Below are 16,749 nucleotides of genomic sequence, written 5' to 3' on the forward strand. Positions count from 1 at the left end.
AAGGTACGACCAAATGCCCTTGTCACGAATCGTAGAATTTTCAAAACGTACATCAGTTTATTTAGCTCTTTCTTGTAGTTGTTCCAAAGAGTATAGTAATTTTTTGTCTTTTTTTGTTTGTAAATATGTGTGTTTATTAATATGATTTTTCAGATTGCTTAATCAGGTTATTGAACTCTCTTTTGAATCATAAAAATAGGTATTAAAATTTCATCAAAACCATAAACTCTTTAGAGAATGAGTCTTTTTTTTTATTGGAGAGGGTGGGGGAGCAAAATGGGAGGTGGTAAGGAGGCGCAAATTTTTAATAATAAAAATTAAAAAAAGAGTATAGTAATTTTTAAAATTAAACGCTTCTTTAATATAGATGAAATTGTGTAACAACTGCATTTCCCATATCCATCTACCAAAAAACAGGAAGAATAATAGTGTTCGAGAATGCTTCAGTGCATCTAATATTCCCAAAATGCAAGAAGGCAGTGTCTGAGCAAGAAGAACTATGTGACTCAGAACACAGAATGACCGAGTCTACTGTGGTTATCAGTGTCAAAGTATTTATAGACACACCTCAAGAAAATACTGTGTCAAATTCTTACCAGAAATTATCTCTGATTGCTAACTTCCACAGCTGCCATGGCAAGCAGGTCCTAGGTAGGTTTTGCCTTAAGAGAAAGGATTTCTGGCTAAGGAGCTGATGTGCCCAAACCCACAGCTTGGAACAGAGATGGAATTCAAATGCAAACATCCGTTCCTTGTAAAGGAACTTGTAGTTGAGAAATTCCAAACATTTTCTACTCAATTTGATGCAAAAATCTGGACCTCCTTTAAGATGGAGGAGAAGGATGGTAAACACCAGGGAAAAAGTAGAAAAGGAGTTAGGTAAGACGTGCAAGAAGATTTGTAAAAAGCTATCAGAAAGAACTCGAGAAAGTTTATCTAAAATAATTGTTAGGAACCTGCGTTACTATCTGAGTTTTGTTTGAAGAAATATTTTCTTTGTATCTTTCAAACAAATGAACAATTTAGACAAAATATTCAAAGTTTTAACAATGCTGAATACCACTAGAAAAGCAAAGACCGCTGAGAGAGGAGGAGCACCTGTGTTCAATACCTCACCCTCTCAACAAGGCCTGGGATAGGACATCAGTTACAGAATTGTCATGGAATTAATAATAATCTCTTTAAGTATACATAATCCACAAATGAATAGAGTAGGTATATGCCATGCTACGTCGTGTTTTAAGTGCTTTTCATATAAATATCCTTACATAGTTTGTTCAGTCCTAAAAGATGGTATCAATAATCCTCCTTTCCTCACTAACAGCTGGGAATTCCAAAGAGGTTAAATTCTTACTCAAGGCCACACAACACCAGAGAGTACACTTGAGAGAGCTTCCATTAAGAACACTTTCTGGTAGAGATGAAAATATGGAAGGAGGAGTGGAAATGGGGAGGAAGAGGAAGAGGGGCCTTGGTCCTTGAATTTCTGGTCTTCTTACCTGTCATCCCAACTGCCTGGATTAAAGGCGTGTGCCACCACATTAGTGTTACACAGCATAGGTGATCAAACCCTGGGCTTCGTGAAGAAGGGTGAGCACTGTACCAGCTGAGCCACATCTCCAGTCCTGTGCTATTTGTTTACTTTGCTAGATTACAGATACAGACATCATGACTTTTAACCTTAAGACTTTCCATCTCCAAAAGCAGGGATTTTTGTCATACTAACAAAATACAATCGAGTCACATCAACATGTTAGTACTGACATAGAAACAAGCTGCCTTCCCAGTGAGGAACCACCCTCTGTAGTTAGGGATTAATGAAGGCAAATCTCTTGAATGGTAATGATCTGGCTCTGGCTACTGCTCAAAGAGGAGCGGGCCTGGAATAGAAGATTCTATTAACTGTGTACACCTGAGGCTTATGCATCCCACATACAATGTCATCCTTAAATCTCTCAGGTCCCCATCTCAAGCCAGACCTTAACACTTCAAACAGAGTAAGGAGACTGCAAGTCTGGCCACTTTTAGGCAGTTGGGAGATTTTTACTGCAAAGACATTGCCACAGTAATTTCTTAAGGGCACCAGTTCTGATTTTTTTGTTCTGCTTCTTCAATTTTTGTTTATTGTTTGGTTGTTTTAATAATGTTTTTCCTAGGTTCATCTTCCCCACAAGGCAGAATTACTCGCCTTTTGATGAGAGCACAGGAGGCTTAAAGGCACCAGGATTTGTTTTCCCTTGAGAGGCCCCTTAGAGGCACGTCCTTTGATATGGGGATGGGCCTAATGGCCTATGGAAGTCAGGATTGTCTCCTTTTGTTATGAGAACAGAGCCTAATCGGAGGTCAATCTTGGTGAATAAACATTAGCAGAAACTTTCTCAGCAAAGGCAGTTTCAACTGTGGTACAGAATTTTCTTTCTCACAGTTTCTAACGTTGCGGTGAGCACACTACTTGCCTTTCAGTTGTTTACATTGGAGGCAGTGCTCCTTTACCTGAACTCTACTTGGTATAACTTACTATTCCTAAGCAAGTTTATTAATGAGTTTTTCTTTTTATTTAGGTCTTTATTTATGTTTTTATTTATTTAGTTAGCTAGTTTTTATATCCTGACCGCAGTTTTCCCTCCTTCCTCTCCTTTCAACCCTTCCCTAACACTGGACCTATGTCCACTCCTCCTCTTTCTCTTTAGCTAAGGGCTGGCTTTTCTAGGATATCAGCCAGCCAAGTTATGTCAAGTTGACTGAGAATAGGCACTGCCTCTCCTAGGAAGACTGGATAAGGCAACCCTCTAGTTGGAAAGGTTCCCAATGTAGGCAACAGAGTCAGAGATAGCCCCTATGTCCACTGTTAGAAGGCCCACAAGTAGATCAAGCTACACAATTGAATCATATATGCAGAGGGTCTAGGTTAGTCCCATGCAGGCTCCCTGCTTGGCAGTTCAGGCTCTGTGAGGCCCCTGTGAGCCCAGGTGAGTTGATTCTGTGGGTTTTCTTGTTGTTTCCTTGATCCCTCTGATTCCTATAATCCTTTTCTCCCCTCTTCTTCAGAATTCTCCAAACTCTGCCTGATGTTTGGCTGTGGGTCTCTGGATCTATTTCCAACTGTTGCTGGGTGAGGCCTCTGGTACCAGGTGGACTAGGCACAAGTCTTTGAGTATAGCAGAATATCATTAGGAATCATTTAATTGACTTTTTTTTCTTTTTTGCCAGTCATGTGTGGTTCTATTCTAGGTCTCTGAGCTGGCTATTCAGCCTATGGGTCCTGTCCCTCCAGAAATGTCAGGGGTGGGCTTCCTCTCATGGTATGGGTTTTTAGCAGAACCAGTTATCGGTTGACCCTTCCCACAATTTCTGTGCCGGTTTTACTCCAGCACAGCTGGTAGGAAGGACAATTGTTAGACTGAAGGTTTTCTTTCTGGGTTGCTGTCAAAAATCCCTACACTGGGAGTTCTGTCCAGTGACAGGAGATGGCTGGTTCAGGCTCTGTATCCCCCTTTGCTAGGAGTCTTAGCTAGGGTCACCCTCGTAGATTCCTGGGAATTCCCACTGCACTAGGTTTCTAGCTTGCCCCAGAGAAGTCTTCCACACACCCAAATTCCAGTTGTCTTTCCAGTATCCTCCTTTTATCTTACACCACCTGAACCCTCCTGTCTCCACGCCCACCCCACGCCAATTCAGAGCACTACCCTGTCCACTGGCAATGTCTATTCCATTGTCTTCACAGTGAGATTCATGTACCCCCCTTACCCACAAACCCTCCTTGATGCTTAGCTACTCTGGGTATGTTGATTGTAAAATGTTCATCTTTTATCTTACAGCTAATGTCCATTTATAAGTGAGTACCTGCCATGTGTTTGTTTGTCTTCTGGGTCTGGGTTTTCTCACTCAGGATGATCTTTTCTACTTTTATCCATTTGCCAGCAAATTTCGCGATGCCATTGCTTTTAATAGTTGAGTAATGTTCCATTATGTAAATGTATCACATTTCCTTCATCCATTCTTCATTTGAGGGACATCAAGATTGTCGAGAATATGAATATAGCTACTAGGGACGTAGTTGAGCAATGGTCTTTGTGGTATGGTGGAGCATCCTTTGGAGATATACCCAGGAATGGTATACTGGGTATTGAGGTAGATGGAGTCTCAGTTTTCTGAGAAACTGCCATACGGATTTCCAAAGTGACTGTACAAGTTTGTACTCCCACCAGCAATGCAAGAATGCTCCCCTTGCTCCACACTCTTGCCAGCATGAGTGGTCACTTGTGCTTTTGAACTTAGCCTTTCTGACAGGTGTGAGATGTGTAGTAATAGGAGCGACGGCGGGGGCTATGTCCCCAAAACCCCAGCCGCCTGCCCGGCTAGCTTATGCCCCGAAATAATTACACAGACACTGTATTCATTTAAACACTGTTTTGGCCCATTCCTATCTAGCCTCTTCTAGGCTAATTCTCACATATTAATTTAGCCCACTTCTAATCATCTGTGTAGCGCCCCTAGGTGCGCTTACCGGGAAGATTCTAGCCTAAGTCCATCCTGGGTCGGAGCTTCATAGCGTGCGTCTTCCCTGGAGCAGGTAGCATGGCGTCTCTCTCTGAGGTGTCTGCTCCGGAGAGGAGAGCTGCGGAGTCTGACCTCACTTCCTTTTCCTCCCAGCGTTCTGTTCTGTTTACTCCACCCACCTAAGGGTGGGCCTATCAAATGGGCCTAGCAGTTTCTTTATTGCTTAGCCAAAGAAATCAACAGATTGATATGACACTCCCACATCACTTCCCCTTTTTCTGTTTAAACAAAAAAAAAAGGCTTTAACTTTAACATAGCAAAATTACATATAACAAAACAGTTATCAAGTAAAAGTTACATCAGAAACATTTATACATATAACAAAATTGACCGTAAATCTCTATCAATAAAGCAAAATCTAAACTAATGCAAATTATTCATGTCTTTATCATATCCCCCTTTAAATGTAAAAGAACATTTATAAACAATTTTTGGGAATATGGGCGCAGTTATTTCTCTCCAAACTGCTTCCTGCTGAATGGGGGCGTCGTTAATGATTTTAGGGTGTAACCTGTGTGCCAGGTTTATCTCAGTTAGCAGTTGAGCAAGGCAATTTTCTGAAGATGTTCACAGCAACCCTTCAGGAGGACGTGGTCCATCATACCAAATCGGAATAGAAGAAATCCATAGAGTCTCATCCTCTGTGAAAACAAAAGAAGACTCTCTCCAAAGCATCATATCCTTAGACCCAAATTCTGAAATCATAATACCCTTATATCCATTCTGGTTTAGCTTGGCAGCCCATGTAATGAAATGTCTCTCTGTACTTAGCTCCTTCACAGTCAAAAATTTTAAAGAAAACACAATGTACATAATCCAGACTTTCTGTAAATTTTCCATCTTTACGCGGCTTATTTTTATTTATATCTATAACTATCTGTACTCTGTCTCTTTAAAGACTTTACTTTTACTTTTTTCTTTTTAAACCATTAACTTTATTCTCTATATTCTTTTTCTTCTCTCTCCCAAGCCTACGTACATTCATCCAACAGTGTGATTCATTTAGTGGTCTGAATCTGTCCTATTGTGAATCTGCAATTTTTTACTATCCAGGAGCACTTTTGATTTGCGCCTTTAAATCACTAGGCGCTTAAGAATCTAAGCTGTGACATTCCTAGGTTAACTTTTTGCTTTTTTGAGCGTATATCTGTAGACCAGGCTGCCTTTGAACTCTCAGAGATCCGCCTGTCTCTGCCTCCCAGGCATTGGGATTAAAGGTGTTTGCTACTACTTGAACTCACAGACATCTGTTTGTCTCTGCCTTTTAGGCACTGGGATTAAACGCATGTGCTACCACACCTTGAAGTCACAGAGGTCTATCTCCCTCTGCCTCCCAAGTGTTGGGATTAAAGGTGTGTGCTACGACACACAACAACTCGCTTCCTTTTTTTTTGTTTTTTGCTTTAAGAACTTCAACTTTCAGCTTGCATATATTTTTAACACACAGTAAATCGTTTAAAATTTTGCTTTGTCTTTGACGCTCTCTTTACTGTATATCTCTCTTTTTCTGACCACAAGAGCCTTTAAATTACTGAGCAATATCAGTAGGACTAAAGGCGTGGCTTTGCCGGCTGGATCCTTAGCTTTCCAGCCTAAGGGCTGAGGTACTGGCTGTAGCCATGTTTATAGCCATACCTCTATGGCATTTCAAGGTCCCTGCCAGCCAGCAAGCTACAACAGACAACACTCAAGTCCTCTCTCAGTAGCCGGCCCTCCTGCCTCAAACAGTCAGAGTTTTCCCTGGCAGGATGGCCCAGAAAGCCGGCATTTTTAAACGCGCAGCTTTTTTCCTGCTACGGCTGAAAACCGAAAAGCATGTGTTCAGCTTTTCGTCAACACCGTTTAAGTGTTTCGTGGCAGGACCTCTTAATGAGCTGCAGGTTTTGCAGCTGAAGCTGAGTCAGGAAGCCTCTCTTAGATGAGAGCGCTTGCTTGCCTCTAGCAAGCAGAGTAGACCCAAGAAATCGCTACTATCAATAAAACATGCTTTACTCTTTCCCAAGCTTTTTCAGGCTTTCTGTGGATTCAGTTGGCCCCTCGTCTGGGCGTCAAAATGAAGGCGTAAGTCACAAACAATGCCACACCAATTTGGGATTATGATTAGTAGGGTGATATTTATTTAAAGGGGAAAAAACTTACAGATCACTGTCCCAGGCAACGGCCCTCTACGCAACGCAACCAGGAGTCTAGTCGCCGGCGGAGCAGGAAGTGAAGAGAGAGAGGAGAGGGCTGCTTTTTAAAAGGGAGAGAGACCACGCCCCAATGGGCTGGTATCTCAGCGGCTATTGGCTGGAGGAGTGGGAGGACCTCCCGCAACAGAGATGGAATGTCAGTGTCACTTTGATTTCCATCTCCCTGATGATGGCTAAGGATGTTGAACATTTCTTTAAGTGGATCTGAGCCATTTGAGATTCCTTTTGAGAACTCTCTGTTTAGATCTGTATCCCATCTTTTAATTGGTTTGCTTGGATTTTTGAAGTCTCCTTTCTTTTGTTCTTTATATATTTTGGAGATCAGACCTCTGTCAGATGTACAATTGGTAAAGATCTTTTCACATTCTGTAGGTCCTTTTGATAGTGTCCTTTGCCTTACAGAAACTTTTCAGTTTCATGAAGTCCCATTTATTAATTGTTGATCTTGGTGCCTGCGCTATCAATGTTCTGTTCAGGAAACTGTCTTCTGTGCCAGTGCATTCAAGTTTATTCCTCATTTTCTATCCTATCAGGTTCAGTGCATCCTGTTTTATGTTGAAGTCTTTGATTCACTTGGACTTGGGTTTTGTGTATGATGATAGATATGATTCTAGGTGTAATCTTCTACTTGCCAACTTCCAGTTATACCAGCACCATTTGTTGAAGATACTTTTTTTTAAACTGTTTAATTTTAGCTTCTTTGTCAAAAATCAAGTGTCTATAGGTGCATGAATTCACAAACCTGTGTTGGATTTTGTCAAAGGCTTTTTTAACATCTAAGAAGATGATAATGTTTTTTTTTTAGTTTCTTTGTATGGTGGATTTGACAGATTTGTTTTTCACTGTTTATTTTTTTGTATTTTTTTAAGAAAAACAAATTACATCTTTTAATTATACATACCAATCCCAGTTCCCACTCCCTCTCCTCCTCCCATTTCGTCTACATACCCCCCAACCCCACCGTTATCCATTCTTCAGAGAGGGTAAGGCATATTACTTTGGGGAAGGTCCAAGGCCCTCCCTACTGTCTATGCTGAGCAAGATATCCCTCCAAAGATTTAACATTTTATTTGACTGATGCAACCATTTCTTCTATTGTATCTTTCACACTTGAGATTTTCTCTTCCGTCTCTTATATTCTGTAGGAGATGCTTGCCTCTGTCGTTCTTGTTTGCTTACCTAGATTTTCCATCTCCAGGATTCCATAAGTTTGTGTTTTTTCTTGATTCTATTTTTGTTTTCAGGTCTTGAACAGTTTTATTCATTCCCCTCAGTTGCTTGAATTTCTTTAAGAGATTTACTCCTTTCATTTTAAGTGTCTCTATCATCTTCCTAAGCTTGGATTTAAGGTCACTTTCTTGTGCTTCAGCTGTGCTGGAATATCCAGGACTTGCTGTAGTAGGATAGCTGGGCTCTGGTGGTGCTATGTTGCCTTAGCTGTTGTTGATTGTATTCTTGTGCTGGCCTCTAGTCATCTGGTTTGGGGTTATTATAGACTTAGGTGCTGATTTCTGAGTTTATCTTTTCAGATAGATATTTTTTCCCTTGGTGTCTGTTTCCTCTCTGGTCTTCTGGACCGAGTGGTCAGGGGTTCTGGTGACTAGTGAGTCTTCAGGTCCAGTAAAGTGTCTCCACTGAAGTTTTTGGGTCCTATATGATCTCTGGTGTTTTGGGTGCCAATGTTGCTTCTGGGGTGCCAATTACCTATGTGACCCCTGAGGTTCTGAGTACCTGCTTGTTCTCTGGAGTTCCTAGTATGGTATGGCCTCCAGTAGAGCAGAAGTCTTCTGCCAAAGTTGTGGGACAGGATATAGAGCCCAGGAGAAAGGGTGCAGTTGGGGGCTGTTAAGAAGACTTTAGGGGGTGTTATTAGGCAGTGGATGGTGTCTTACTTGGGGTCTCTAGATCACAGTTATTTATTCATGGCATCAATTTCACTACTCCAAGTTTTTTCCTGCCTTGATACAACTGAAGCACACACCTCACCTTTGCTTTTTAAAAAAACATCCTCTTGTGTAGCCTAAGTGGTTTTGAGCAGTGTATTTGGGGTGTGGCATTGGCTCAGTGGGTAAAGAAAGAATCTCTGCCACACATTCATGAAGAGCTGAATTCAAACTCTAGAGCTCACATAAGCAGACATAGTGCTGTCTTGTATGACCACAGTGTTCTTAAAGTGAGGTGAGAGGTGAAGACAGACAGAAGCTCCTCTGGCAGCCAGCCTAGTGTACAAAGAAGTGAACAACAAAGAATGCCTGTTTCAAACAAAGTGGAACCCTAGGACTAACCCTTGAGGCTGTCTTGTGACCTCTATACACTCACCATGGTACGTGCCTGTCCTTGCTCCCTCACATCCTTTAAATGTACAAGAATAAATGAATATGCATCTGTCTACGAAGAAGAAAAAAATAATGCAATCTTTTTGCCTAGCCCTCCTGATCACTCAGCTTACAAATTTGTATCATTACACATGAATTTATTCTGCTTTCTAAACATGTTTTATTCTTCAGTAATCATTGACTGCTGAAAAGAACAGAGAATTCATCTGCAGAATATTTACTTCTTGGTAATTTCTTCAGACCCTCATAGAACTAATGCAAAGGCATTGTAATGTTCTTTCTCTTTAAGAGACAAGCCACGCCCACTCCCTTCCTGCCTACAGCCTTAGCCTCTTCTCTTTCCATTTCCCTCTTGGAGAGGCAGAATCTGTCTCTCTGCTCTCTGCGCTCTCTGCGCTCTCTGCGCTCTCTCTCTCTCTCTCTCTCTCTCTCTCTCTCTCTCTCTCTCTCTCTCCCTCTCTCTCTCTCCCTCTCTGCCCTTCTCCATTCCCTTCCACAACCACTAAAAAAATATCTAACCTCAATCTGCATGCTGTGCCTATCATTTTGTCTCTCACCAGCTGCTGCCACATGGCTCGCCAAAGGGGACACCACCAGGGACCAGCCACCTTTGGAGACCTGTTGGATGGTTTCCTGTGCAGTCTCTGCCTAGGACTGGCTGCTCCCGGACCCCACTGTCTGCTGCTGCCGGAATCCCACAGCAAGCTGCTGGGGACTTGCAGCATGTGTCGCCTGCTGCTGTGAGTCTCCCTGCCGGGGACCAGCCACAGCTCCTGCACCTACAGCCACCCCTGTCTGGGGCTGGCTGCTCTCAGGGTCCACCTGCCGCTACATGGCCCGCTGCCACCACTTGGAGACCTGCAGCAATTTTTAATAATTACAGTCATAAGAAGCCATCTAAACACTGTATTTATGTCTTAACCCTTCCACGATAGAGGAGGATCCTAAACTTCCTTCCCAGAACTATTGGTAATGAACCACTAAAGAAATATACTTAGCCTCTCTTTGTCAATGTCTCGTTTGTGAGAAGCAGCAGCAACTGTAACGACATGAAAACATGCACACCAGTGTGAGCGCTGACAAAACTGGGCTCTGCTCGACTGCCTCTCATCAGCTGCGTGTCCTCCGCACAAGGCCCCTAGGTTCTGTATCTAATGCTGTACAAATGGGCACAGTGGCACAAACCTGAACCCTGACTGCTGGGAAGGTTAAAAATACTTCATTTAGGTAAAATCTTCGGGCAACGGCCACATGGGAAGACTGCCCAGTTAACATTAGGGCAGGTGCTGTTATCAGTATCAGAGCTTAACTGCAGGGACACTCACTAGGTTGCAGAGACCTGGGAAAACGAAAGTAAGAAAATGAGGAACGAGACTACGATGTTTCTGTCTCTGAAGGCAGACATTCCTTGCTTAGCCAGGCAGACCACTTGAAGTCCTGCCTCTGCTAATGAGGCACATTGTGGACAGCTGTTTAAAAAGTGAGCCGAGAGAAATAGAAATTGTGCAGTCCACAGACTTCTCTGCAAGTGGGAAGAATCAAGAGGTTAAAGAAACACTTCCCTTCCCTTACACATCATTTCCAGTGCCTATTCTGAATCATATTATTCCAGAAGCCTTGACCAGCCCGTTTTATAGACGGAGAAGCCAGATCCTACTGGTCTGAATGAAGTGCTTGCTTTCCACTCCATCTTTTCTTCCCCGCCCTGTTCCTCCTTCCCTACTTCTTCCTCATTCTCTGTTTTCCTTTTTCTGTCTTTATTTTTTGCTCTCTTGTTATCTTTTGCCCTCTCTAGCCAGCTTGCTCTCTCTCACTTCGTGGTTTTCTTCAGCTAGTCTGGCCAGAAGGCAGTATTACAGTCGACCTAAGCTTGTTTCCAGCTCACCACCCTGCTTTCTTGGCACACAGCAGAACAGGATGCAGGTCTGTAAATAAACTGTCTGTGTGCCCCCCCCCCCCCCCGGCTGTCCGCAACGGTGGTGGGGTATCCCCTGGAGACACAGAACAATTCCACTCAATGAAAGTCACAGCAAGAATCTTTTATTTCCTGCAGGTGGCAGCAGGCTCATGCCCGAAAGGACTCTTCACCGTGAAGAGGTAGGGTTTATAGAGCCAAGTTCCTACAATTGCATCCTACCAGGGGTGGCCGGATAACAGAAGTTTCAACTGATTGAAACAATTTCTCTGTACTGTAAAACAAGGAACTGAAAGTGTGACTGTCTGAAAGGGTTCTGATCTGCAAGATGGGGTTGGTTGGGGCGGGGGAGCAGTTGGGTGAAGTACAAAATGGAGTCACTAAGGAAGTCCTGGTGGCAATTCTGCCTCCAGCTTCAAGGGTCTCCAATTCCTTCCAGCAGGGAAGGCTAGTCCCCTAAGCTCAGGAACACCTTCCTGGGCACCCACTAGTCCCATGTGCTCGCGGACTTATCGCTAATGCTCACAGCTAACACCAGCTACATTTGAATCCAACACCTGCCTCCACTCAGGTCTGGTTTATATGTATATGTGTATATATGCTTGAATCACTCTAGCCAATGAGATGTGCCCACCTCAGTAGAAATGCTTGGAAGGGGCATCAGCCCTTAGGAAACCCCCTCCTTAGGAAACCTCTCTAGAGAAGGTGTGTTAGAGTTTATTCTTCATTTTATTCTTTTTATTGTTGCTGTCAGCAAACAAAATTTTAAAAAATGTGCTTTGTTATGATGTTGAATTGGTTATTTACTTTCACTTTTAAAAATGTCAGCCTCTTTTCTCCTATATTCTCTCTTCTTCTCACCTACCTCTTCTTATCTTAGATTTTCTGCATTCTTAGAGCTAACCTCATGGTACCCATGCTGGTTAATAATAACATACAAATTGTAGAAAAATTCAGCCACATAAAAATACCCTATAAGAGGCTGGGTGGTGGTGGCACACGCCTTTAATCCCAGCACTCGGGAGGCAGAGGCAGGCGGATCTCTGGGAGTTTGAGGCCAGCCTGGTCTACAAGAGCTAGTTCCAGGACGGGCACCAAAGCTACAGAGAAACCCTGTCTCGAAAAACAAAAAACAAAAACAAAAACAAAAACAAAAACAAAAAAAAACCCCTATAAGCTAAATTGTTGCAATACTTCGTGTAAGAAGCTCTCTCTCTCTCTCTCTCTCTCTCTCTCTCTCTCTCTCTCTCTTTCTCTATCTCTCTCTCACACACACACATTAGGGGGAATGTATATCGTAGACAGGGAATGGATTGAGAACATGCTTAAAAATCACTTAAAAATATTTTCTATAAAGAGTGGCTGGTTTTTGAGGGAACTATGACCTTCTAGTCCCTGATGGAATTCCTGGGGAAGTACATTTGTGGTGAGGGTTAATGCAGGAATCAGCTCTCCCAGAAGATGACTCAGCTCTGCCAAATGCTGGGCACGGCTGCGAAGGAAACCAGTATATGACAAGAGGTGCATTTTCCTTATGAAATGAAGCACAGTCAACAAAACACATTTATGAATATTTGCTGCACACAACATTCAGACACAGGGAAAGAGTTTGAGTCGTTTTTCATAAAGTGAATGACAGGATTTACAGACACCGGTTTTAAAAAATGAGAATACGTTCTCTCTTGAGCCCCGTAAAATGAAACAAAATTAAAAAGCCCTCACATAACTTGACTTTGGCTTCTGTTCGTTTTACTCGGTCAAGAACTGCACACTGCACCCCAGCTCCCTGTTCAGAAACGACAGCACTCCGGTGCACGGGTCTTTCTCACCCACTCTCCACCAAGACGCTGTCTTTTTGCACCATTTCACTGCCAATTAATTCTCCCCCAAACTCCAGGTCTGTTCCAGAACTAAAGCGGTAAGTCGGCTAAAAGGAACATCTGTTGTAAACAGTGGTTTCCACTGGGCTCCTGCTTGCCATAGGTCGGATCTTTCCCTCCAGCTGAAGGAATCCTGCCTAAAGATGCTTGGCAAGCTGCAGAGATGTTGATTCGGGCTTTTCTCTTTAGCAACTCACTCTGAAGATCAAAGGAATTACTGGAGCTACCAGAGAAAGAGGAGGGAAGGAGAGGACTTCGGATCCAAATCCCAGTGGCGCTCATTCCCTCCCCCTCCCGCCCCCTCGCCTCTTCTCCCCCACCTCTGTGCTTTGTCATCATGAATTGCACCCTTTTTCTTTCCTTTTTTTTATTGCTTTAAAAATAATACTATTCAAAATTTCCACTTCTTCCCCTCCTCCCATTTCCCTCCCGCTCCGCTACTCACCCTCCTCCTCTCCCCCTCCAGTCCTAAGAGGGGGCAGGATATCCTGCCCTGTGGAAAATCCAAGGCCCTCCCCCCACCATCCAGGTTTAGGAAGGTATGTATCCAAATAAAATAGAGTTTCAAAAAGCCAGTGCATGCAGTAGAAACACATTACAGTGCCATTATCATTGGCTTCTCAGTCTGCCCCAACTGTCAGCCACATTCAGAGGGTGAATTGGACTCTTTTTCAAAACTAGGCAGCTCACTAGGTCAATGTAGCTTTCTACTGTCCAGGTTTCTCTCTTCTGTTTTTTTTTAATCTAGTGGGCATGGGGGTGGGAATAAAGGGCAGGGAGGTGTACATCGTACCGGCCAAGCTTGAGAAGTATGGGTACAACAGAACACAGCCCTGGAAGCCAAAGAGCTCACGCCACAGAGCCTGAAGGCTCCTTGGAAGAATTAGCTCTACATTCAGCAGGGAAAGTGAGCTCTTATCTTACACTAGACCAAGAGTGAGAAGCTTTGGGTCCTGAAGCTCTGCCTGCTGCAGCAGTGGGGAGCCACTGTGGCTTGGTATTTCCTGGAAGTGGGGAACTTGGGTGACTAGAGGACAAAGCTCCCCACCGAGAGGTAGGGTGTGGGTGGGAGAGCAAGCTTCAGGTCCTGAACAATCAGGGAGAAGCCATATTTGCCTGCAGCAGATAAATCCTTGTCATGACCCGATTTTCTATATATTAATCAGCTCCATCTAAAATATAAAGCCTGAAGTGGAAAGAGTCACTTTCAGCAGATAATGTGGACGGTGAGAGCCCAGGGAGGTCAAAGAGGGACAAGGACTAGACATGTGAGGAATGAAAATGAACAAAAGGCTAGAAAAAGAGAGAAGTTTGGACCCATGACAGTAACCATGTTGACCATTAACTGAGAAGACAATTGCATTGCAGGCTGGTGAAGATTAAGGCACATGTTCACAGGGGGTATCTCCCACCCCTACCTCCACCCATTCTGGTTTCTTGGGAGTGGTCTAGTTCTTCCACATGATCCTTCTCATTTGTCCAGTACTACTGGCGCTTAGTGAGCATGTGCTTTCTGGCTATCTTGACGTTTGGTTGCTTGTTGAGCAGCCAGCATCTGATACATCCTGTCCCTTATTATGTTAGTCATCAAGAAACATCACTCTAAAGATTCGTCTGATGTTCTAGTTCTAAGAGTCAGCCTTCATTTCCTCTTGAAGTGTACTGAAGAAGAACTCAGCTTTGCTTGCCTTCTCCAAGCTCTCCTCTGAGGCCTTTGATATAAACCCTCTGCAACTTGGCAAGAGTGAGAGAACAGAGAATAGTTACCAAGGAAACCCCCTTCCGCTGATGCTCAGACAGGGCTGTTGGAGTTGTCTGACATCGCTGGGGACAGTGTTGGCCTTGAAAAAGAGCCTGTTTCTACATTCTTCTGAAATGATGTATCTAATTGGCTCTAGGCGTGCCCATAATATTTTTGGCCAAGTGAAGGGTGTTGGGCTATTTTTTCTGTTATCCAATTAAAGAACAAACAAACAAACAAAAAACCCAACCAAACAAAATAACCTGGCAAAGTCCTTCACATGATTGGGATAGGTGGAAATAGATAAAATAATGCTGTATTTAATAGGATAAGATCGGTGCTTTTCAGTTCTGACTCTTTCATTAGCCACTGAAAGAGGCTTCCCCACCCCAGAAGAGCAGGCCAGCTTCAGTGGGTAACATTGCAGATGTATGTTGTAGAATATTATTTTAAGGTGTGTTAACATTTGTTTATGCTCTGGAGCATTTGTATAACAATGTAAAGATGTGCTGTTTTTGCTTATGTTGCATTTGTTTAACTCTGTGAAGCTGTGATTCTTTGCTTGTCTGAAACTGCTGATGGTCTAATGAAGATCTGAACAGGCAAGGCAAGGGAAAGGATAGGTGGGGCTGGCAGGAAGATTATAAACAGAAGGAGAAACCTGGAAGAAGAGGGGAAAAAAGCAAGAGAGAACTGGGAGAGGAGGATGTAGCTAGGTAGTGGTGGTGGCACACACCTTTAATGCTAGCACTTGGGAAGCAGAGGCAGGTGAATCTCTGTAAGTTTGGGTCAGCCTGGTCTACAAGAGCTTGTTTCAGGACAGCTAGGGCTGTTACACAGAGAAATCCTGTCTCAAAAAAGAAAAAAAAGAAAGAAGGAAGGAAGAAAAGATAAAGTGAGGAGGATGCCACCCAGTCACAAAGCCAGCAATAGAGCAAGAGTGAAATTAAGATATATAGAAGGAGGGCTGGAGAGATGGCACAGAGGTTAAGAGCTTTGCCTGTTCTTCCAAAGGTCCTAAGTTCAATTCCCAGCAACCACATGGTGGCTCACAACCATCTGTAATGAGGTCTGGTGCCCTCTTCTGGCCTGCAGGTATACACACAGACAGAATATTGTATACATAATAAATAAATAAATAAATAAATAAATATTTTTTTAAAAAAGATATACAGAAGGAAGAAAATGAAAAAACCCACAGGCAAAAGGTAGATGGGATAATTTAAGGTAACAAAACCTGGCTAGAAACAAGCCAAGCTAAGGCTGGGCATTCATAAGTGTGAATTATTTGGGAACTGGGTGGTGAACCCCAAAAGAACAAAGGGCCTCGAGTAAAAGAGTAAAAAATACCGACAACTGCAAGTGTGTTCTGGGGAAACAGAGAAAAGCACTTTTGCCTTTACCTGGATGGTGCATCACAGAGACAGTGATTTATGAGTTGGACTCAGTGAGTGAAGGATAGCTTGATGGACAAGAGCTCAAGTGTCATCCCATGCACTAAGAAAAACCAATTGGTACGAAAACCAATAAGGAGACAGGGCTTCTGGGGATGGATTACAGACAAGAGCCTGGACATCCTATTCTGTGCTGCTCAAGCACAGAGGAATGATCTTTCCTATCCGCTACTGAATTGAAAATGAGCTTACGTCTCTCTCTTTGCTGCAGAGAAACTGCCTCCATTTGCAAGAGGATTCGTGTATTAGTCAGGGTTCTCTAGAGTCACAGAACTTATGGAATGAATCTCTATCTATCTATCTATCTATCTATCTATCTATCTATCTATCTATCTATCTATCTATCTATCTATCTAGGAATGACTTTCAGGCTGCAGTCCAATTATTCCAACAATAGTTAGCTATGCATGGAATATCCAAGAATCTAGTAGCTCACTCCCACAAGGTTGGGTGTTTCAGCTGGATTTCTGTAGATGTTATAATCCCAAAGAAGCAGACTCCAATGCCAGTAAAGGAATGGATGTGGTGCTAAGGCAAGGGCAAGCAGACAAAGAACCAACATACCCCTTCCCTTCTTCCATCGTTCTTCCAACAGAAGGTGTGGCCCAGATTAAAGGTGTGCCTTCTCACCTCAAGATCTGGATCAAAAGCCTGTGTCTTCTAGCCTCAAG

General features: G+C 43.1%; 1 protein-coding gene across 4 annotated transcripts in view; it reads left to right on the plus strand.

Annotated features, from left to right (window-relative positions):
- LOC142850272 (serine protease FAM111A-like) overlaps positions 1 to 16,749 on the plus strand; it is a 178,893-nt gene that overhangs the window by 135,775 nt on the left and 26,369 nt on the right. For 2 of the 4 annotated variants that reach the window (XM_075973597.1, XM_075973596.1), the window contains exon 1: positions 9,578 to 11,011. Coding sequence is in view for 2 of the 4 variants with exons in the window: in XM_075973593.1 (XP_075829708.1) it covers positions 10,754 to 11,011; positions 13,073 to 13,422 (608 nt within the window). In the remaining 2 variants the exon portion in view is untranslated. Of the gene's footprint in view, positions 1 to 9,511; positions 11,012 to 11,141; positions 11,186 to 13,072; positions 13,423 to 16,749 lie in introns of those variants that run through there. The other 2 variants (XM_075973594.1, XM_075973593.1) reach the window with 2 other exon arrangements.

The sequence above is a fragment of the Microtus pennsylvanicus genome, chromosome 5 (genome assembly GCF_037038515.1).
Source record: "Microtus pennsylvanicus isolate mMicPen1 chromosome 5, mMicPen1.hap1, whole genome shotgun sequence".
NCBI classification, from domain to species: Eukaryota; Metazoa; Chordata; class Mammalia; order Rodentia; family Cricetidae; genus Microtus; species Microtus pennsylvanicus.